General features: G+C 41.6%; 1 protein-coding gene across 2 annotated transcripts in view; it reads left to right on the top strand.

The window, feature by feature from the left end:
• LOC311048248 (caspase-3-like) overlaps nucleotides 1-24,043 on the top strand; it is a 44,480-nt gene that overhangs the window by 14,745 nt on the left and 5,692 nt on the right. For both annotated transcript variants that reach the window (XM_084061393.1, XM_084061392.1), the window contains exons 1-5: nucleotides 17,741-17,990; nucleotides 21,193-21,264; nucleotides 22,027-22,306; nucleotides 22,578-22,667; nucleotides 23,511-23,766. In XM_084061393.1, the coding sequence (XP_083917519.1) occupies nucleotides 22,036-22,306; nucleotides 22,578-22,667; nucleotides 23,511-23,766 (617 nt within the window). In that variant the 5' untranslated portion in view covers nucleotides 17,741-17,990; nucleotides 21,193-21,264; nucleotides 22,027-22,035. Of the gene's footprint in view, nucleotides 17,991-21,192; nucleotides 21,265-22,026; nucleotides 22,307-22,577; nucleotides 22,668-23,510; nucleotides 23,767-24,043 lie in introns of those variants that run through there.

Here is a 24,043-nt window from a genome sequence, read left to right as displayed (position 1 = left end):
GGACATGCATAACAAGTGATCAATAATATTGCCAGAAACACAAAGGCCTAGCCCTGACAGTAGCTACTAATGGACTCTTGATGTGCCATAGCGTCTACTCTGTTACACTGCACTGCACATTTTAAAACAAGCCACTTATCAACAAAAAAACAAAACATTATTTTGGGGAAAAGCCGATCTGCAAGTTGACAATCCATCACTGCATGTTGTGAGCTTGTAAATCAGCTATTTTCTTTTCTTTTTAGCCTATAATGACTAAAATAGCATGGTTAAAGTGGTTAGCTATATTTGTTCAGATAACCTGGAGACTGTGAAGTCATCCTCTGTTTATTGGCAGCCAGGGGGCAGTCCTGAGACAGGCATTAAATGTGGCATGGTCCAAGTATATTCCATGTTTGGGATTTCAATAATTGGGTCTTATCAGTACTGACAGTGCTTCCATCTTACATTGCAGGAGCAAAAGGGCCACTTAGCTGCAACGGTGAGTGAGTGCGTATTACACTTCATATGGTTAATACAGTCAGGGCCGTGCAGAGAGCACGGAAGGGGCAGGTGCTCAAAGTCCACAAAAGGGCACATATGCGTGCCGATTTTTGGGGTGGTCTTTTTGTGGGTGTCCCTCTTGCCATTACACACCAGAAATGTAGTACGTTGGATGTCTTATTCTAATGGAGCAAGATGTTCCACAATAACTTGGCCCATGTCATTACTGCCACCCTCTCCTCTCCTCTGCCTCCTGTATTGGATACAGGATAGGTGGGCACTAGGCAGGGACATCTGGGCACCTTGATGTAAAATTGGCTATTTTGTCCATTAAAAAAAAAATCATCTTACCAAAAACACAGTGGCCTAGCCCTAAATGTATACTAATGGAGTCCTAATGTGTCATAGGGTCTATTCCAATGTGCTGCACATTTTAAAACAGCAGTATGTCTGGATTAACTACTGAGCCACTTAACGACCAAAAAATAAAATCCTAGTTATTTTGGATAACAATAATTGAGTCTCATCAGTACAGACAGTGCTTCAATCGCAAAAGTGCCACTTAGCTGCAAAGGTGAGTGGGTGCGTATTATATGGCTAATATAGAGATTGCTGGCTTTTCAAAAGACAGTGTTACTTGAGGACAGAAGGAGATCAAGTTCTACCAGCTAAACCATTGGTTTGGTTTGGCAAGGTACGCCTTGTTATCAGATGACACTTAGGTCAGAGGGGTTTTATTACTCTCATCATTGTTGTCTGTTCTTGTTTGCTGGAGCCTCCCACACTCGGAGCCCCCCACCTCACTTCTAAAATAAACTTTTTGTCTAGAAAAATCTGGTTAATAAAAAAAATGATATTGACCAGATCTGTAGAGGGCCCAGTGGAGTAACTATTTGTTTTTCCTTCCAGTGAAATATCTTAAGAATAAGAACAATATACCTTCATCGTTCTTTTTGCTCATAGAATCTGCACACAGACAGAGAGAGAGAGAGAGAGAGAGAGAGAGAGAGAGAGAGAGAGAGAGAGAGAGAGAGAGAGAGAGAGAGAGAGAATGTTGGTATTATTATAACAATAGATCTGCATAATAGACTGTGAAGACAGATCTCTCTCCATAAGCAGCTGTGGGAAAGTTCATGAGATATGAGGGCCTTGAGGGCAAGGTATTTATGTTAAAGGTTTTTGCTGCTTGTGTTGACTTGAACACCTGACTCTGTGGAGATCAGGATCTGAACTGAAGATCTGTTTTCTTTCAAACCAGATGACACTTAGGTCCGAGGGTGTGGCTTATTACTCTCATCATTCTTGTCTGTTCTTGTTTGTTGGAGCCCCCCACACTCGAACCCCCCACCTCACGTCGTCCAAAATACACTTTTTGCAGGGCTGCCAACATTGCATTGCATTGCAAAATAAACATTCTATACACTTTCACTGGAAAGGGTTTACAACAAAGCTTTTTGTGTGAGTTTGATACTTTTATTAGGCTTGCTGTACTACCATTGGACAATTAGTCCATGAGCCAGACAAGATTTCATTATCGAAAGAGTGGGCAAAACCAAACCTATATTAAATTGTTCATAGGGTCAATACGAGTAAATAAATATATGATAACCTCTCCACAGGAGTAGCTTTTTCATGGTTATCACACATTTTGTTATTTTCCCCATACGTACATGACAGGTGAAAAAATGACAAAATTTAAAAAAGAGTTATCAAAATGAAACTTCCTGAGTTGATTACTTACATGAAGACAATGATTTATCGTATTACAAGTTTTCTGAAATTGTATATTTAAATATGCAAATTAGGCATTTAGTCCATGAGCCTGAGCCCCAAAATTGAGCCAGATATTGAATATTCCATTGTTAAAAACCTTTGACTCCAACATCTTAACAAAATGAAATAAGTATGTTGACTCTGGCTTTGTCCAATGTTCCAATGTTGATTCAGGAAAGGTATGCAAATTTGGGCATATTTTCCTAATGCCTAATTTGCATATTCAAATATACGATTTCAGAAAACCTGTAATACGATAAATCATTGTCTTCATGTAAGTAATCAACTCAGGAAGTTTCATTATGATAACTCTTTTTAAAATTTTGTCATTTTTTCACCTGTCATGTACGTATGGGGAAAATAACAACATGTGTGATAACCATGAAAAAGCTACTCCTGTGGAAAGGTTATCATATATTTATTTACTCGTATTGACCCTATGAACAATTTAATATAGGTTTGGTTTTGCCCACTCTTTCGATACTCATTGCTCAATTTTGGGGCTCTGGCTCATGGACTAAATGGGTACAATTTCACCCATTAAACCGCTTAAAGTAGGCCTACAGAAATTAGTTTGATGACTGAATGTAAGACCCATCTTTAACGAGGAAACTTGAGACAAAGAAATATGCACATGATGAGTGATTAATGAAGGGCATGCCAGGATTCTAATTGAATGCAGTGTCACAATAGTTTAATGCGGAGGCACCTGACTTTGATCAGAGGTGAGCTAACTTTTAGGTTGGAGGAGGTCCTAGGCTGTGGATGGAGGGTTACCATGGATTATGATTGTGGAGTGTTATTATAGTTATTATAGTTGTTATAATTGTTATTATTGGACACTTTGAAACACTGTCTCTCAACTAACGACAACCAGCTTTACTTGTCCAGTTCTGCCCTCCTTTGCCTTGGTAGCAAATTGCTCCTTCAGGGGTCATCATTGTCTATCTATGTCCATGGCACTCTTTTTTTCCTTTTTGTTTTTAAATAAAAATATATTTAGCCTACATATTTTTCATTATAATGTAAAACATATTCTAAAATACACAATTGAATCTTTAAAAAAATGTGTTTGAATAATTTTGGTGACTCATAAAGTGTCAGGATGACATTCTCATTAATATGATGCAGGTGATCAGTCATCGTGTACTGTACATAATATATCTTTTTTTGACTCTCAGGTCGTTTTCCATAGTTCGATTCGGCATACCTTCGACTTTCTCATCAACTAGTACCTGTTCACCTTAATGGAAACCACAACTCTTAAAGTTGACACACATAAAACTAGTTTAGCTGGTAGAACTTAATCTCTTCCTGTCCTCAAGTATGACCCTTTTGCTCCTGCAATGTAAGATGAAAGCACTGTCTGTACTGATAAGACCCAATTATTGAAATCCCAAACATGGAATATACTTGGACCATGCCACATTTAATGCCTGTCTCTGGAATGCCACCTGCCATTATACAGTGGATAACTTTCCAGTCTCCAGGTTTTCGAAAGTATGGCTAACCACTTTAACCCTGACATCCCAATTTTGGACATGTCATTATAGGCTAAAAAGAAAAGAAAATTACTGATCTACAAGCTTACAACATGCTGTGATGTTACAGTATAGACAGATGGCTTTTCAGAGGACAGTGTTACTTGAGTACAGGAGGAGACAGGTAGACAAGTTCTACCAGTTAAACTAGATTTTGTTTCTCAAGGTAGCTTCAATAATTTTGGTTTCCATGAAGGTAAACAGGTGTTGATGGGAAAGTGTAAGGTGTTCCAACAATGGAAGAAGATGTCAAAACAGATAATTATGTACATGATGAGTGATTAATGAAGGGCATGACAGGAGTTAAAGGAATGCAGTGTCACAATAGTTTGATGCAAAGGTGCCTAGTTTTGATCAGAGGTGAGGGGGAGGTCTGATGGTGAGGCTGTGGATCAAGGATTTCCATGGATTATGATTGTGGATGTGGAGTGTATTATAGTTGTTGTTATTGTTATTATTGGACACTTTGAAACCCTTTCTCTCAACTGACGAAAATCAGCTTTAAAGAGGAGAGCACAATTAGACAATTAGAAACACCTGCCCTGGTTCTGTGTACGGTACAGCCGACTTAGAGTGAGGTGTGAGTTCACAGAAATGCCAATATATTTTCATTACATAATGTAACTTATGTGAATGGAAATGCAAAATGTGAAAATTACATGTTTTGGCTTGTGATAGTTTTGGTGGTGGAGTATCTTGGACCCATACTGAATACATTATGGGCTGCCAAGTGGCCTCTTGCCATGATGTACAGTAGCAACACGACAGGAAAATGCAAATGGGGAATGCATGACCCACCCTGTTATGCAATACCCATTTTACCCCTTCTCAGAGTACCCGTTGTAACCGCCTGTCTGTCCCCTCCCTCGCAGTGGCGATTTTATAGGGGGGATTGGCCAGCCCAGTTCTGATCTATTGACTAATTAAAACAAAAAAATCATAATGAAATTGTGTATTTTAAGTTTTCAGTGCTTTTACAACTCCTAATAAAGAAAAACATCACATGGATGCACCTAGGACGTATCATCAGTGTTGTAGCCTGGGGTCATCGGCTGTTTCGGGTCTCGCAACATACAACATATACACCCTCGCCCAGGTGACCCAGCCGGAGTTGATCAAGCCCCGTCTTACGTCCCAGTAGCTACCCACGGTCAGTCCTCTTAGGGAAAGACAGGGCCACTCAGTCCGCTTCTCCGGAACTACTCTGCCGGGACTCGGGGAGGATCTGGCACGTGGAGGGACTAGGCTCTGTCGGTGGCCTCTACTCTACATCTCAGAGGCAAATATTGTACTTTTTACTCCACTACAATTATTTGAAAACTAGTTGTTTAGTAGTTTTGAAATAGTAGTTTCAAATAGTTACTAGTTACTTATTAGATTTTTATTATTATTATAAAACATACATTATCCCTATATACTTCGGCTTTTTGAAAATAGCAGATCGACAAGCTCACAATGCGTTGCCTTGCGACGTGTTGTGAGTCTATTTTCAACATTATACATTTTATACATTTGAAAACTTGTGAAATGGGCCATTCTGCAAAATGAGTAATGAGTAATTTTTATACCAATACTTTTGTACTTTACTCAAGTCAATTTTGAATTCCGTACTTTTACTTGTAACAGAGTATTTCTACGTTTCAGTATTGATAAAGTAAGTAAAACATTTGAGTACTTTTTCCACCACTGCCGTCTGATAGCATAGCACTACAGTCTGAGTTGCTGCGCGTCAAACTAGTCATCCACAAAGATGGCATCGAAAGTGGGCGGAATTAACGGCAAATCTTTATATTGAGTGCCAGGGGTTTTCTAAAACAGGCTGTAGCCAGTGCCAGCATTTTTAAGCATTCTGACTAATCTTTCCAGAACCACAGAATATTTTGTGCTATCACTATATGTAAACATGAAATATCTCAAAAGAAAGATTAGAATCTCTACTTTCATCAGTTGATAGCAAGTTCCGTTTTTATGGCCTCGCCATACTGTGGCGAGGCCTCTACCCTACCAGTGACAGTTGCCTTTCTGCTAGGTAACCTGGCAGGTTACAGTACCTACCTGTACATAGACAACTATTACAACTCTGTGCACCTGTGTCAACTTCTGCTTGGTCTGTAGACCCATGCATGCGGAAAGTTGCTTAAATCTCCACGCTACCGCGTGTGTGTGTGTGTGTGTGTGTGTGTGTGTGTGTGTGTGTGTGTGTGTGTGTGTGTGTGTGTGTGTGTGTGTGTGTGTGTGTGTGTGTGTGTGTGTGTGTGCGTGTGTGTGTGTGTGTGGAGACACGTCAGGGCAAACAGTGTTGCCAGATTTTGCAAGAGAAATAAGTAACCAGGTCTATGGAAAAACAAGCCCAAAAGATGTGACTATAGGCCACATGAGCATTATAAACCGGATTTGAAAATAGCCAAAATCCAGGAGGTGGACTCTCGCATTATCTCTCAGATCACTGCTCTGCTCCTCTGCTGTAGTGATATATCCCGACGATTTCCTCCTCTTCAGCCCGCTGGCTACGATAACCGGCTACCTGGACTCCCAGCCTTCTAGCAACGGGAAGCGACGATCCAGCTATGAGGCCCCGGCAGGGGTCATCAACATGTCCGTGGCAAGACTTAGTCCGGGAGTCATGGGGCTGAACGTGGTTTCGTCGGTAAAAGTTTTTTTCTCAACTGATTCTTGCTGCTGGGGGTCCCCTCTTAAGGATTCAAGAGGGTGCCCGGTGAAATCCCTTGAGCATTTCTTATTATTAACCCCTTAATGCCCAAAACACAAAAAATTCACCCAAAATAGACTTCTTGGTATTTCATGCAAAATACTTGGATCTAATTGCTTAAAATTTGCTTTCTACAGTGTGTATCCATGTAAGTGGATGTGTACAGTGTATTAGATTTAATATTAGTAAACTTTTAAATATTAACCCCTTCATTCCCAGAACAACTTAATCTTTAAACTGTGATATTGTGAAATAGAACATGCACAGAAATCAAATCAAATGCATCAGATCTGCTTTCTACTAAGTCTAATAGTGGAACTGGTCATGTTTCCTTTTGGATGAATGCATATTAACCCTTTGAGGCCAACCATCTTTTAGTCATTAACCCTTAAATGCCCAAAACAAAAACGTTTTTTTATGGCATTTTATGCAAAAATATTGATTTAGCGCATCAAATTTGATTTCTACATTGTTTATCAATGAACGTGTATGTGTAAAATTTTGTTTTTTGATTTCACATTAGAACATTTCATAGATATTAACTCCTTCACACCCGAAGCACCAAAATCCATTAAAAATGTTGATTTATGACATGTTATGCACAGTAAATCAATTCAAATGCTTCAAATTAGCTGTATAAGAAATTAATAATGTTTATGTGGAAGTGGTCATATACAGCATATCCCATGTTAAGGTCCAATGATACCAACTAACCACATTTTCCTGAGACACCAAAATCAGAGACAGAGACAAGAACCAAGTTTAAAGGAATTTATAAAAGAAAAAGGAAAGAATACTATCTAAAACTGTCTTGAGCATCCTACAACATAACAGTGACAGGATAATGTGCATGGCAAACCATGTACTCTGCAGCTGCATTTTTTGGAATTGCATGGGTTGTCAGTTTTGCAGCCACATTTAATCATTTGCAAAATGTAGTTTGGGGCAGGTTTGCAACCTTCAGGTAGAGTGGTTGGGCTCAGTGACCTGTTAGTTATGTCTTTTTCCCATCCAAATTTCACTGGGTCGCATGCTGGTGGAAGATGCCCGTCAACAGACGCTGCTTGCAGCCTGCGGGCCCGACCAGGCGCGGAGGGACCACGTGCGGAGAGGCCTCGGTGGCCTGTCCTCCGCACTCCTCCGCGGCCGACCACCGCCCGCCCCTCTCACGGGGGGCCTCGGGCGGACTCCGCGGACCGGCAACCCCACGGTGCGCGCCTCAGGTGGGCGTGCTGTCGCGGCGGAACAGGAGGCCTACCTGGTTGATCCTGCCAGTAGCATATGCTTGTCTCAAAGATTAAGCCATGCATGTCTAAGTACAAACGGCTTGTACAGTGAAACTGCGAAAGGCTCATTAAATCAGTTATGGTTCCAATGAATTGTGCCCCGGAGATAGTGGGGACACAGCCTTTCGAGAGTATCAGGGCGTTAAAGCCCTATACCTCCGAGTGCCTTCCTTGACGCGTGTCGAGTTGGACTCAATAACTTATGCGACTGGGTACCCGTCCATCTAGCCTCGGCCCTCGTATGACACCTAATCGCCCCTGGGTCCTGTCTCGTCGCTCTTGAGCGGCGGGCTTGTGGGCCCTCCGGGTGGTTGGTGTTGTCGGGGACTGGGGCGGGCGTGCGGTGTCCTATTGTTTTGCCCAGGATAGCCACTACCCCTAAAGGTTTGGTTCTCCCGAGTTCCATTTTCGGCGCTTGATCGATTTGGACTCATTCCGTTTACTTTTGGCTTCTGGACGCTTTTGATCTTGTTTGTCCCCAAATTTTAGCTTTTCCTTTACTTTTGTCTTAGGGCTTAAGGAGTTGCTGGTGGTCTTAGAGCTCTGTTGGTTGATTGTGGGTCTGTAGCTGAAAAACTCGCCACTTTCTTTAGATTGGCATCGCTAACAGTGCAACTTCTTCGTCAAGGTTCGTGCGGCCAAATGTTACGCACTTCATCTCCCCGCAAATCGCTAGGGGGAGTATGCAGTCCCAAAAGCAGACTGATTCAATCCCCCCGGAGGATGAATCGTTTGTCGCTCACTCGTAGGAGGCAGGCGCGTCTCTGCCCTGAAAGGGTAAACCGTCTGTCCCTCACGAAGAGGAGACTGCAACGTCGGATGGGATCCCCGACGAACGGAGCGCCCACACCCCCAAATCCACCCGATCCTACAGCAGGACCGGCTGGTGACAATGATCGACCCTCTGGGTTGGTTGGTGCGTCCAGTGGGTGTGCGAGCGCAGGGGCAGGTTAACAAACTGTCCCTGAAGCGTAGAAGGAGCGGGTCGTTGAGTGGGCCAAGCGTTGCCCCTCAAGCTGCAAAACGGCCCAAGCCCTCCGGGGTTGGTCGCTGGCTATGTCCCCCAGTGCCTGAAGCGGTGCCGTACGACGCTTATCCCTAAAAGTGATGACCCCGCCAAGCTAGTCCTACTTGGCAACTGGAGGCCCATTACCATCGCCTCGGTGATTATCGGTCTCTTTTCCCGTGTCCTCGACGGGCGAATGAGAGCCGCCTGCCCCTTACACCCTCGACAGCGGGGGTTCATTCCCTCGTCTGGCTGCTCGGAGAACTTGATGTTACTCGAGTCAGCGTTAAAGCACAGTAAGGGGCAGGGCAAACCTTTGGGCGTGGTGTTCATCGATTTCCAAAAAGCGTTCGATACGGTCTCGCATCAACACCTCCGGGCGGTGCTGGAGGGGCGGAGTCTCGACCGGCACATGGCGGACGTAATCTTTGCGGGCTACGATGGATGTACGACGAGGGTCAGGTGTGGGGAAGGGACAACACCAGACATTGAAATTAAGGTGGGTGTGAAACAGGGTGACTCCCCGTCTCCCCTACTTTTCAATCTAGCGGTTGATCCATTAATCACCACTATCGAACGCAAAGGGCGGGGATTCTCCTTCGGGGATGTCTCCGTGGTGGCGATGGCGTTTGCTGACGATCTAGCATTGTTTAGTGACTCAAGGGAAGGCATGCGGAGAAACTTCAACATTCTGGGGGCTTTCTGCCAACTTACCGGCATGCGGGTTAACGCCGGTAAGTGTCATGGGTTCTTTATCGAAAGACGGTGAGCGGTTGCACCTGATCGATCCTGCTGGTTACGAGAAATATCTCGGCCTCAGAGTGAGCCCGCTTGACGGTTTTTCGGCTCCGGCCTGCGAAGCCTCGATCTCCGCGTGGAGTGACAGGATCGGCAGGGCCCCCCTCGATCCCCGAATGAAGTTTGATCTGTTGAACCGCTTTGCCCTACCGAGGGTTCTTTACGCCGCGGATCACGTAGGCACCGCCCCCACAACCTTGAGGGATGTAGACAAGGCTATCCGGGTCAGAGTGAGGGAGTGGTTCCGCTTGCATCAATCGTCTAGCAACGGGATCTTCTACTCAAGCAATTCCGATGGCGGCATCGGCCTCTTGCAGCTCCCCTCGGTTGTCTCTGCAGCCCAGGCCCGCCGAGCCTTCCGACTCGGGTTGTCCAATGACAAGGTTATCCGGAAGGTGGCTCGCGCGGTTATTGGGGCGGATAAGTTGAGGCAGTGGTGGCTTAGGGCTGGGGGAATATATATATATATTTGTAATGTTTTTTTCTTTTCTTTTTCCCCCCCAGGGGAATATGTTCTGTAGATATCTTTGTGCAGGATGCTCAAGATGGAAGGCCTGAAAGGGTTAATGTGCATTCATCCAAAAGGAAACAAGTTCCACTATTGTAGAAAGCAGATCTAATGCATTTGATTTGATTTGATGTCTGTGCATGTACAATATCACAGTTTAAAGATTATGTTGTTCTGGGCAGGAAGGGGTTAATATTAAAAAATGCATACATATTAAATCTAATGCACTGTACACATCCACTTACATGGATACACACTGTAGAAACCAAATTTAAGCATTTAGATCAAGTATTTTGCATGAAATACCATAGAAGTCTATTTTGGGTGATTTCTTTGTGTTTTGGGCATTAAGGGGTTAATAATAAAAAATGCCCAAGGGATTTCACCGGGCACCCTCTTGAATCCTTAAGAGGGGACCCCCAGCAGCAAGAATCAGTTGAGAAAAAAACTTTTACCGATGAAACCACGTTCAGCCAAAAATCACCCTTTGACTCCCGGACTAACTTGTCTATGTCCACAGCACTTTTTGTTTTTAAAAATTACGAAAAACATTGCCAATATTTTTTCTAAATATTCACAACCTAATAAAAAAAAAAGGTGACTAAAGTGTCGGGATGTCATGCTCATTAATATGTTGCAATTTTTGGTATTGCACTTGGTACCCGTACATGTTTGGATCAGGTGAGGACAACAAGTCAGCTAGAAGTAATGTTTGCTAATAGCTGGCCTTAATTCCCTGAAAACGTCAAAACGTGCGTTCAATCCTTTGTGGGATTGTGTATATTTTTTTTAGGATGATGGATTAATGGACTGTATGAGGTGTGTCAGACCACAGTGAAAAATGGTGCAGGAAAAGAGCAAAAACAGAAGGAGCACCAAGGCAAAGGAGGGCAGAACTTGACAAGTAAAGCTGATTTTCGTCAATTAAGAGAAAGTGTTTCAATAATAACAATAACTAACACTCCACAATCAGAATCCACAGCCTCACCATCAGACCTCCTCCTCACCTCTGATCAAAATTAGGCACCTTTGCATCAAACTATAGAGGATATGCGTGTGACATCATCATCAAACCCGTAAGTTATGCAGGAATGCCTACTGAGTGTCAAAAAAATACTTTCTGGCCTTGACAGCCCATGCATCCAAACAGAAAAGTAATATCTGATTGCATTAAACAACATTAAACAATGTTAAACTCATTTTGCATGTTTCTCGATTTGCCACTCGATGTGCCATTCACTTTAAGCATGCGCATATCCTCTATTGTGACATTGCATTCCTTTAAATCTTGTCATGCCCTTCATTAATCACTCATCATTTACATAATCCTGCTGTGACACTCAAGTATATTTTTCCATTGTTGACATACCATAGACTTTCTCATCAATGTAGATTACAGTAGCCTACTGTACCTGTTCACCTTCATGGAAACCACAACTATTGAAGCTACCTTGCCAAACAAAAAACGAGTTTAGTTGGTAAAACCTCTTGTCTCCTCACGTGACACTGTCCTCTGAAAAGCCATCTGATAATAACCATAGTAATACACACCCACTCACCTTTGCAGCTAAGTGGCCATTTTGCTGCAATGTAAGATGGAAGCACTGTGAGTACTGATAAGACCCAATTATTGAAATCCCAAACATGGAATAGTTGGACCATGCCACATTTAATGCCTGTCTCAGGACTGCCCCCTATACCTGCCAGTATACAGAGGACGACTTCACAGTCTCCAGGTTTTCTAAAGTATAGCTAACCACTTTAACCCTGCCATTTTAGCCATTATAGGCTAAAAAGAAAAGAAAATAGCTGATCTACTAACTCACAACATGCCGTGATGGGCTGTGAGCTTTTCCACAAAAATAATTTAGATTTTATTTGTATTAATAAATAAATGCACGTGTAAAAAATAATAAATGCACTTTTTAAAATGTGTAGTGCAGTGGAATAGAATAGACACTATGGCACATATACATTTAGGGAATTTGTGTGTTTCTGGTAATATTATTGATCACCTGTTTTGCATGTCCGTGGCAATATTAAAATATTGATGGAAATGTCCATCACAAGCTGGCATGGTGATGACCCCTGGTATATACAGACATACAGTATACACCCTATACAATCATCCTGCCTAAATATTACATATTGTAAGCACACAAAGGAGTTAACCAGTGCCCAAGCACCTGCCCCATTGTCTTCACAGGAGAAAGTCGAGAGACAGCGTGATCCCAAACCGTGGGATTTCGCCCCTCCTGGAAAAGTCCCCATTTCTTTGCATACATAATTTCTCTCATTGATATCTTTAATGTGAACCACAGTTGCTTTGTGCCCTGCTCTCATTCAAAACAAAGGTTGTTTTGTTTTCTCTTCCTGTCATTTAACAAGATGTCTAGGGTGGAAGCTGTCCCCACGAAGTGAAGTGTTCCTATCTGTGGGTTTGAGGAATAAATCCGTCTGAAGAGTAACCCCTTCTTTAAGTACCAAAACATCCAGAAAATGTATACGAGAATCACTAATTTCAAGTGTGAAGTTTAGATGATCATTACAAGAGTTTAGATGAAACAGATTAAGGTTTTCAACCGTATCATTCCAAATGATAAAAATGTCATCAATGTAACATTGATAAGTTAGTATATTATTATAGAAAGGGTTGGTCTCAGCACAAAGGACATTTCAAACAAACCCATGTAAAGATTGGCATGGTTGGGGGCTATAGTGCTATAGTGCTGTGCCTTTAGTTTGACGGTAATAGTCATTCATGAATTTAAAGTAGTTAGAATTGAGCACTAATTCAGTGAGTTCACTATAACACATGTGGTACTGGGTTTGTCTGAGGGATCCCTTTGGCCCAAACAATAATTGACTGCCTCTATACCGCCAGTATCCCCAAACGGGGCCTAGTGGGCCCAGGCCCAGGGGCCCGCAGATTCGGGATCCTCCCCTGAGCTCTTGGGCCCCCTGAGCTCCTTGGAACCCTGGGGTCTCTGGGCCTGGGCCCAGTAGGCCCGTTCAGTAATAAACCCCGTTGATAGGGGTTTAGCCTACACACCAGAAGTAAGATTAGACTACTTTATTACGTGAATAGCTTACCTGAGACAGATGGCCAGCCTCTCTTCTGGACTGATGGGTGTCCTTAAATTGATGTACATCTTCTGGAGATGTGGAACAATCAGATGAATTGTGGGTGAATTGAGAAAGGCTCAGCAGCTGAAAATATGCCTGAAGCCTGACTTCATCCAGCTTCAGCTCCTTGATGAGCTTATGAAACTCTCTGTGCGTGGTTTGTTGTGTTTTAAGAATAGGATGCAACCACATGTGTTTTTTTATTTCTTTGTTTGCTTGTTTCTTGTGAAAATTGCAGCGGAAAAGTTTCGCTTCACCAGCGGGTGCTGCCAGCACCTTTTTACTGCTTCTTCAGCAGCCATAGTTTCAATATTTCAGCATTTTTACCCGATAGTAGAGTGTTCTTTCACTTTTGCCCAGCCATTTGGTACCCCCTGACTCTGGTGCCCAGTGCTGTAGCACCATATGAAAAGACACTTTGAAAGTTGTGCACAAAAACGGAGGAGGAAGGAGGAAAATAAGTCAGTATTTGCCTGATGGCAGTATTTGATTGTTAGATCAAGTATTTTTTGTTAGAAGGTGAGACTGGTCTGTGAAAGTATGTTGCAGAACACAATGTTCTCTTTGGTGTCTATTTTATTGTTTTAGTAGTATGTACCACTGTGGTACACAGAGTACACACTAACATTAATACATGGTCATGTACCAGTGTGGCACTGGACCATTCATGGATTAAAATAGAAAAATAACAAAATATAAAGTCTGGCTGATCAATCCGGGGTGAGGTTGATACTGTGGTTACAGCAAACCAGGGCATTCATATGTTATTTATTAATCAAATGACAACACTGTTTGGGTTACTGTTATATCTGATGTCCCATCATGATTGATGACAAAGACATTTCGGGCAAACCTCAAATCATTTGACTATAGGAAGTCCAATAAATCATGTTTGCGTTATAGCTTGATATGCATGACACTTTTTCATAATGTATCCTGCCTTTAATTCTCATATTAAAAACTATTGACTTATTCTGTTAGCATTATTTAAAATAGCATAATAGTGTATATTGAAATAAAAGTAAAAGTGGCTGTGATTTATCTCAGGCCTAAAAAGGTTGCCCAACCCTGTTCTAGACAATAGTATACAGGTCTAGGGGCCGTGGGCAACCAGAAAGGACAGCTAAAGTAAATTTTGTGAGCAGAGGTATTTGTTGAGATTGTTGGGACCCTGTGCAGAAAAAGTCCTACAGATGGTCCCTGGGTGTAAAATGTAAGTTGTATCATATGCTTACGTTGAAATAATTTCAGCTGGTGCAACCCTTAGTGCGTAGTGCTATGTCCTAAATAAAAAATGTAGTTCAAACTGTACACTACATTGAACTTATGCATTGCTGAATGCAACCTGCTGCAGGAGTCCTGTTCAGTGCAGCAACTGGCTGTCCATCCACGGGGGAGGGGCCCTGTGGGTTATATATTTGAGGGCGTGGTGGCGTTCACCTCTGGAGGAGACAGATTGTCACCGGACTCACCAACAGCCTCAGGTTCTCAGTGGTGGAATAAACTATACGAGGAGCTAGGAGAACTGATTTAGAAGAAGTTACAACCTGACAGTAAAAATTAAGATATGACAACTACACAAAAGTGATGTTCCATTTGTCTCACTCACACACACACACACACACACACGCACACACACACACACACACACACACACACACACACACACACACACACACACACACACACACACACACACACACACACACACACACACTATTAACCGTTCCAGACCACGACTGGAAAGCCCTTTAATAACTTGATCCACTACCATAATATCCAGTCCCCGACTTAAGACAAACTATGGATCTGAGGATAACACCGTTATAAGAAAGGCAGGAGGCAGAGGGGCCCCTTAAACTTACTGGCCCGCTTCAATAGGAATATCCACTTGATGAACTTCACTCACTCGATCAAGAGACTCTACTGAAACAACTGTGGTAAAATGCATTAATCTGTGGGGCTATTTGCCCTTGTTTAAGGAGAATTAAAGAGTCCAGGCATTCCTTCTCCTCAGTTGATTTTATTAAGGAGAGAAGAGAATTACTTACATGGTTACACAGGTCAGGACATGGCAGCTTTCAGCAGGAAAAGAGAGAGAACTCTACTCAAGACTGGATATTTATACCCTGTGTGTATGCACGTGCATGCTGTTTTCTATAGGCTTGTGCACGAGGTGTATGTGTTCTGATCCAGATGTCTAAATGTGTGTGGTGTGTGTGTGTGTATGTGTGTGTGTGTGTGTGTGTGTGTGTGTGTGTGTGTGTGTGTGTGTGTGTGTGTGTGTGTGTGTGTGTGTGTGTGTGTGTGTGTGTGTGTGTGTGTGTGTGTGTGTGTGTGTGTGTGTGTGTGTGTGTGTGTGTGTGTGTGTGTGTGTGTGTGTGTGTTACAAGTGCTGAGACTATGTGTGTAAATGTCTATGTGCTAAGCTAAGTAGTTTGGTGTGTGTGTAAGGCTATTGTGTGAGTTGGTTAAGACAATATACTGGTCAACTAAGGGCAGATGACCCCTGGATACTGGACATCTGGACCTCCTAAGAGAAAGGGCCTTTATCTCATTAAGGGTTACTATGTGCTGTGTGAGACATCCTGTGGGGGGATGAGTGCCTCTAGGTCAGTTCATTATGTGGCTCAAATCAGGCTCTGTCAAATCAGGCTCTGTAAGCCCTTATGTATGTTCATCTCAAGTATTTCTAGACTCTATGCCTATTCTAATATACTACACAACCTATCCTACTCCTCTGACTAGAGAAATGCACTGAAGCTCATGCGTTATATAAACCCACTACATCCCCATGGCCTACCACCCAGAGAATTATCGTTACTCTTAAGTCCAGTCACACATAGGGATAATGAGCCAACACATGCAAAACATATCACTCTTTACGCCACCATGCCAACCCACAGCACATCATCATAGCACACCGTCATTGCAAAACAACTCAATGCTCACAATTCATTGCATACCAAACATTGCACTCCAAAAACATTACTCGATACATTACTCCGCACAGCATTGCATCAAACTTTGCATCAGTTACAAATCTCTACCTGTATGGGGTGTGTATTGAATGTGTATGTATGTTGCCGTAGTGTGGAATTCTCATACTCACCGAGGGCTTGGTGGTGTCCTTCAGAAGAAGCCCCTAGTCTATTTATCTTTATAACACTGAAAATGAGGCTTTTTGGAAGATTAAGAGCTTCCCTTTATTTGCTCAGTTCATAGTGGGATTACAGATGTGTATTTAACAATACAAAATACCAATAGAAATGAAATCAATAATGTTTCATGTCTGTCTGGTTTCCAAATGCCTTAATTTAGGCTTGTCCTAAACTAATTCAGAATTTAGATTAAAAAGAGGAGGTTCCATTTAGATCTCATTCAGCCTGAAATACAGGCTAGTCTAAATTTGGTAATTCCAAAAATGTCCTTAAAGTAGCACTAAATAGGTTTAATCTCAAAATAGAGAAATCTACCCTTTTTGGTTTAATTCATTATTTAAGTAATATTTTACCTTCTTAATTTAATTAATTCTTTACCTTCTTAAATTAATTAATTCTTTACCTTCCTCCATGTGGAGCCATGACTGCTTAACATCTGAGCAAGGTGCAAGAGAAGAAGCCCCAAAAACCTATGAGCCCAAGGGGCCCAAAGGGCCCCCAACAGCCGTCCGCGTCCAAAACCTCCCAAGTCTTCCTCAGCCTCTGTCTCCCCAGCCTCTCCTGTGATGCTCTTGTGAGGGCCCCTTAATACGGTAGTACGGTCTAAAGTAAGCTCTCCAGACATCAGTGTGTGTATGTGTGTGCACGTAGGTGTGCACGTGGGTGACTTTTCAAAAGTTAAGAAAGTCAGTGTGTGTGTATTTGCGTGCACATAGGCGTGCATGCCTATTCTTAGAAGTCAGACGCTATAGGTGATTCTCAGAAGTCAGTGTGTCTGTATGTGGGTGTATGTGTGACTTGTCCAACAGCTACCCACACACACAAAAAACGCTTACTTTGCACCTTGCACGACTTTATCAGCATGGCCATATATGGGCATACTGAGGGGTTAAATGTCCCCCAAAATGTGTCTTACTGTATACCTGAGCATAATTCAGTAAATGCAATTATACTGCATATTATCAGCAATTATATCTTGGGTACTCTTTGACCTCACTGATCAGCCATAGATGCAGGCTGTATCTCACGTACACAGTGAGTGCAGCTCACATACAGGAAATGCACATAAAGGAAATGCAGGCCTCTGCCTGCTGCAAGCCTTCGAGTGCACACACACACACACACACACACACACACACACACACACACACACACACACACACACACACACACACACACACACACACACACACACACACACACACACACCCACACACACACACACACACACACACACACACACACACACACACACACACACACACACACACACACACACACACACACACACACACACACACACACACACACAGCTGCAGCAGAAGAGAAAGTAGAGAAGTTCCTCCCTTTAAGAGTCAACCCTTTCATTTCAGTTGGTGTTTCTTCATTTGGGGTAGAGACGTACATGTCGTGTCTTAGAGCAAAAAAAAAAAAAAATACTTATAAAGTTCATAGATTAAGTGGAGGGAAAATAATATACAAGCTCAATTATTATCTTGTGTACACGAGACAGAGACAGAGGGAAAGAAGACAGACGGACAGTGAACAAGAGAGAGGGACAGAAGACAAACTTTTTCTTTTGGAAACTTCTGACAAGAGTGAGTAAAAGGAAAATATCTTTCAAATCTCATTTAAAAGATCATGGGAATCTAGGAGTTTTATGTAAAGTTATAAGTAATAATAATAATAATGATAATAATAATGATAATAATAATAACCATTAATGGCCCGTATTTAAAAAAATAATAATAATTCAAAATGATAAAATATAGCTGCGAGTAGCTATACAGGGGCAAAGGAACGAAATAGAATAGGCAATACGCAAAAGGCAATACAATATGCACAATACAATACGCACAATAAGCCATAGAAACAGAATATGTTATCACAACAAAAGTTAGCAATTTATTTTACTTCATCTTTCTAGACACAGATGGATTGAGGTATTCTAATTAGGCTTATACATTTTGTCAAAACAGCGACAATATGTGGTTAGTCGACAACAGTCGGGGGTGCCCTTCTGCCACTGTAAGAAGTTAACTTTAAACCTAAAATATAAAATAAGATACGTAGCACCGGCATTTTGTTTGCAACGGTCAATATTGGAGGTCATGGTGCTGTTTATAATAATAATAATAATAATTAAGACCTTAAATGATTCCAACAGGGGATACTACATTTGTCACAATTTGCACAACTGGCACGCCCAAAAGCAGACATATGACAAAGTCCAAGGTTTCTATTTAAATCACAAGGGGGTGGAGCAATGCTAGCTGGTGAGGAAGAGGTGAGCAGGCAGGAGCACCTGGAGCACCACTGTGTGTGTGTGTGTGTGTGTGTGTGTGTGTGTGTGTGTGTGTGTGTGTGTGTGTGTGTGTGTGTGTGTGTGTGTGTGTGTGTGTGTGTGTGTGTGTGTGTGTGTGTGTGTGTGCCAGTGCGTGTGTGTGTGTGTGTGTGTGTGTGTGTGTGTGTGTGTGTGTGTGTGTGTGTGTGTGTGTGTGTGTGTGTGTGTGTGTGTGTGTGTGTGCGCGCGCGTGCGTGCATGTCCATGCGTGCGTGTGTGCGTGTGTGTGCGTGTGTGTGTGGGTGTCCAAACTAATGACCCTGGACAGAGTGTCCCTGATTCATAAAGGGATTTGCGACCATATTTTGTACGTACCGGCATTTAGGACAAGTCGTACATATCCACCTGATGCATAAAGATTTTTTGGTCTGTGTTTTGTGCGTCAGGTGCGCACGTTCTCAGGTCAGCCCCGAGGCTGGCGTACCAGGGCTGAAATGTGCGTATGTCTTTAGAATGCTTTATTCTTCATGCCAAAATCAATTACAACAGTGGCAAACCTCAAATAAAATATATATGTGCCCAACATTTGTCAACACATATGTATAAAAAATAAAAAATAAATGTCAAACGATGTATTGCTTGTAGCCTATGCATAATATAGACATGATGTAGATTCCACCGCTTTTTATTTATTTTCCATCTCAGCCAAAGTGTCACGTAATAATGAAAATAAGCTATGATGCCTTAATGAAACTGCGGAGGGACTGACTGCATCAGTGTCCGTGTCGCGGTATTAATTTGTAAAGCCTACTGTAGGCTACTGTATATTGATCACATGAACGCCACACACAACAGCCTAATAAATATTCCCATCTGATGAGGAAAAATAAAGTGGATGAAAGCTGTGTCCAGAACCATTCCCCATTCCGACGTAGGACAGTGATATCCAAAATGAACTAATTTAATCAATAAGTAATCAATAAGCTCTGGTCCATAATCGGATAGCAGCGTTCCACTTGTATGCCCTGGATTTATTTTCAACATCATCTTTTTGATAACGTGAGCAATGTTATATCCTTTCCAGGTTATTAGTCTATTATTTGCTGGCGGGGTTAAACCTTGTAAACATTACTCATTACGTTCAGCTGATCCATCGTGCAATAGTGGGACTCGCTTCCAGACAGATCAGAATGATGTTCAAGTTCTCTGTCAGTGTCAAGGCATTGCGGCCGGGCCGACAGCTGTAAGTTTGGACGAGAAGTTAAACTCCGGTGTTGCCAGATTTTGTGAGAGAAATAAGCAACCAGGTCTATGAAAATAAGCCCAAAAGAAGCAACTGGCACTTAGGCCATTTATTATAAGCACTTTAATTAAACCGTTGTGAGCTTGTAGATCTGCTATATTTAAACAAAAATCTTGTAATACAATGTGGAATATTTGGAAGATTTTTTAAACATTCTAACAACACAAATCTGCCTCCAGCTGGCACAAAACATTTTCAGATGGGGCTTATAGGGATACATTAGCCTACATATTAACTTGGGGGTCCATGACATAAAGATATTTGAGAACCACCGGTTAAAACAATTGAACAATTGTGAAGCAAGCCCAAATAACCAACTACACTTTAGAAACAAGCCCAAAAAACTGCACCCCACTTCTACCAATATTTACAAACAACTTTACAGAAAAATAAGCGCAAATTCGCTTATAATAAGCGGACATGGCAACACTGTGCCGTAAAGTGACGTTAAAGTTGGATGCTGTTGGATGCAGACTTCGAGATTAATCAGATCCTACACCTGGTCATACGCACGTCTCTGTCATATACGACACCCCTTTTGAATCGCACGTCCGTTAGTGAGTACCAGAAATACGACCTCCTTTAAGAACTTCATTTACACCATATTTACGACCCTCGTTATGAATGTCTATTTTATGGAAGCGTGTTTTTTCTAGATATCCACAGTGAAATGTGCAAATTATATTATTGTATACCTTTGTACCATGCTAATATCCACAGTCTGTTTATTTTACCTTGAGTTTTTTAATATGCAATTGTGAGGGGCACTAAACAAGACTATAGAGCCATGAGAATGATTATTAATTATCTATTTTCAAAACCTTTCATTATGTTGTTGTTAATGTTCACCTCGGAAACAACATCTAACCAATGAGATCCAGCTATGAGAACGAATCCTATACCAGAACCTTATCTTCTCTGTCTCCTACACTCTCTCTCTCTCTCTCTCTCTCTCTCTCTCTCTCTCTCTCTCTCTCTCTCTCTCAGCTGTCCAACTGTCTGTCTGTCTGACTGTCTCTCCTACTGTCTCCCTCTCAGCTTTCCTAATGTCTGTCTCTCCAGACAGTGACACAGTTTCCCTCTCAGCTTTGTCTGTCTCCCTCTCATCATAATTCAAGGAGAATGCACATTATATTCATAAATAATGTGTTTTATTATGCATTTCTCTGTCCTCCTCCCTCCTCTCTCTGACGTTCTCTCTCTTCTTTCTCAGGTGGTTATTGTACACCATCTAGTGGACACTTTGTGGAACAACATTAAACTTCTGTAAAGGACACATCACTTGGTATGTTTAATGACACCAACATGATGAAACCAAACTAACTGATGGCCAGGGTTGAGCATATTTAAATACACTGTAGATGTTCACTGTAAGTAATGCAGGCATTTAGTACTTTTTATTGTAATTCAAAGAGCTGAATCATTAGTCTCCTTTTTTTCCATTCTAATGCTACATTTTAATGTCACCATAAATGTTTGTACAGATCGTCTTCAGCAAAACCACCTCAGTTATTGTGTGTAAATGGTGCATTTATATAGAGCCTTTCTACAAAGTGCTTTACAATGTGCATTACATTCACTCATCCACACACACACACACACACACACACACACACACACACACACACACACACACACACACACACACACACACACACACACACACACACACACACACACACACACACATGCACGCATCAACCTGCAGTTAGTTAGGGGTTCAGTGTTTTGCTCAGGGTCACTTTGACACTGACCCAGGAGGAGCTGCCGATGGAACCGGGAACTTTCCGATTCCAAAGCGCCTGCTACCTCCTGAGCCACTATGGCCCCTTTGTTCCATCTAATGTAACATTCTATCCATACAGTAACTGTGTTCAACCTGTGTGACGTTGCTTTCACTGTTCTGTTTCTATATGTAAACAAATTAAATTAATCCACATAATTTCCCTAATGTACATAACTTTAGCTAAAACTTGTGTTCTCTGTCTTCACTCTCAAAGCATTAAGAGAATTCATCTGATATGTGAACATCTTGTGTTTGTACCAGGAATCAACCATGACAACACTTTCCGAATGTATCTACAAAACTCTGGACGAGCTTGAAAACGAGGCAGAGTTGAAGGAATTCAAGATGTATCTGCGACAGACTGTTAACCTTGAAGGCCAACAGCCAATCGCCAATGGTAAACTGGCACCGGCTGACAAGACTTCAACCACCAATCTGATTGTGCAGACCTACACCAATCATGCAGCTAAGATCATGGAGAATGTTCTGAAGAAGATGAGCAACCGATTACTACTGGAGACTTTTCAAAACATGTCCCAAGGTGTGTGAATAGAGGGTTTTTATGATGATATAAATTAACGCAATATGAAAACAGCCCTGTAGATTGTAATGGGAGTTTCAGAGACATCAGGTGCTATATATATATTGTTTTTTTTATCATGGCCACAAAATTATTACATTCTGTGCTAAGACGTTTTACTCATTTGAGCACCTGGTTGTCTTTCCTGCTGTAGATAAACTGGCCATAGACAACAGTTAATTATGCAACTCAAATGTTATCAATTTAATATTAGACCACCATGAATCCACAGGCGCTGACCCACCACTGCCCCGGCACCCTCCAATCGAGAATGATGCACTGCCAAGTTCAGCAAGGAGAGCAGTCACCACCGATGCTGAAGGTGAGCTGACACTATGAACAGATGTCTTGTCTACAGTAAACTGATTACATATAGGCTGTTCACTATGTTTATGTTCTATCTGTAGTCTGATGTCACACATTTAATGTCAACATATGTTTTATCATGAGTTGATGGTCGTCCACTCGTTTTCTTCTGTTATAATTTTAAACACATGCAGCATAGATTTTAATTTTGATTAGATATACAGTATTACGTCTCACCAGTGATGAGCAAGAAAATGTTTTCTGTTAAATAATACTTTTGTTCTTCTTAAATCACAGACATGTTACGTACACTAATTTCAATGATGATACTTTGGATTTCATGTTTTCGAATACATTTCTGATTTGAGTGCACTGTTTGAAAATGTTGAAGCTTCCTGGACTATATAGATGTGTCCCTGGTTGAATCCCATTCAAATCTTTCATTGCAGTCTCCATCATAGTCATCTTTGGATTTACATACATTTACTTGTGTTTACTTGCTTAATATCAGTTATTGCACTTTTTTCATTAAGTGCTTCACATACTGACTGTGACCCAGTTACTTCATATTCAAAACAGGGTCATATACATTTCCTACAGCACACTGAAACAGAACTAGAATTTATGATGACATACACATATCGTTATACTGGAAGGCTTGTTGGCTACTCCAATGATTACATTACCTGTAAGAAACGACAATTGAATCAAATTCCAAAAACTGAGATAGTCCTACTATACAAACACTTGCTAATATTACTGATTCAATTAACTCCATTTTAAAACATAGACCTGTTAGACAAAATCTGTTTAAATGTGTTTCACCAACAGAGTCTCATAAAAATGCAATCCCCCTCAGATCCAGCGAAGCACTTTGTTGACCGAAAACGGCGTGTCCTGGTTGACAAAGTGACAAATGTGAAGAAGATCGTGGATATGCTCCTTGAAGAAGATGTCATCAACCAAGAGGGCTACGATAATGTGCTGTCTAAAGCCACCCGCCCGGATCAGATGAGGACCATCTACACATACCTGAACTCCGAAATAGCCAAAGATATTTTCCACGAGAGTCTTACGAAACATGAGAAACTTCTTCTCAGGGACAAGGAGCTGAAGTAATTGTCATTTTAATGAGTTTTTAAAATCACTTTTCTAATGTTTACTTTATGAATCATTCCGATTAATTAACTTTATTTTTCCTAAAGCTCCACAATTTCATGTCAATGTATTACTAATTCTTCCAAATAGCAATTATTTTACCCACAATTTTGTGGTGATACATTTATATGAGGTGCATGTGAGGTGATTATCAAGAGACAAAAATTGTGTTCTTTCGATTTGTCTTCTTTAATAAAATTATTCACTTAGTTTACTGTGTGTGTGTGTGTGTGT

The sequence above is a fragment of the Gymnoscopelus microlampas genome, assembly GCF_963454915.1.
Source record: "Gymnoscopelus microlampas genome assembly, chromosome: 7".
NCBI lineage: Eukaryota > Metazoa > Chordata > Actinopteri > Myctophiformes > Myctophidae > Gymnoscopelus > Gymnoscopelus microlampas.
The sequence above is the reverse complement of the archived record's forward strand: the minus strand, read 5'-3'. Positions and strand labels throughout refer to the sequence as shown.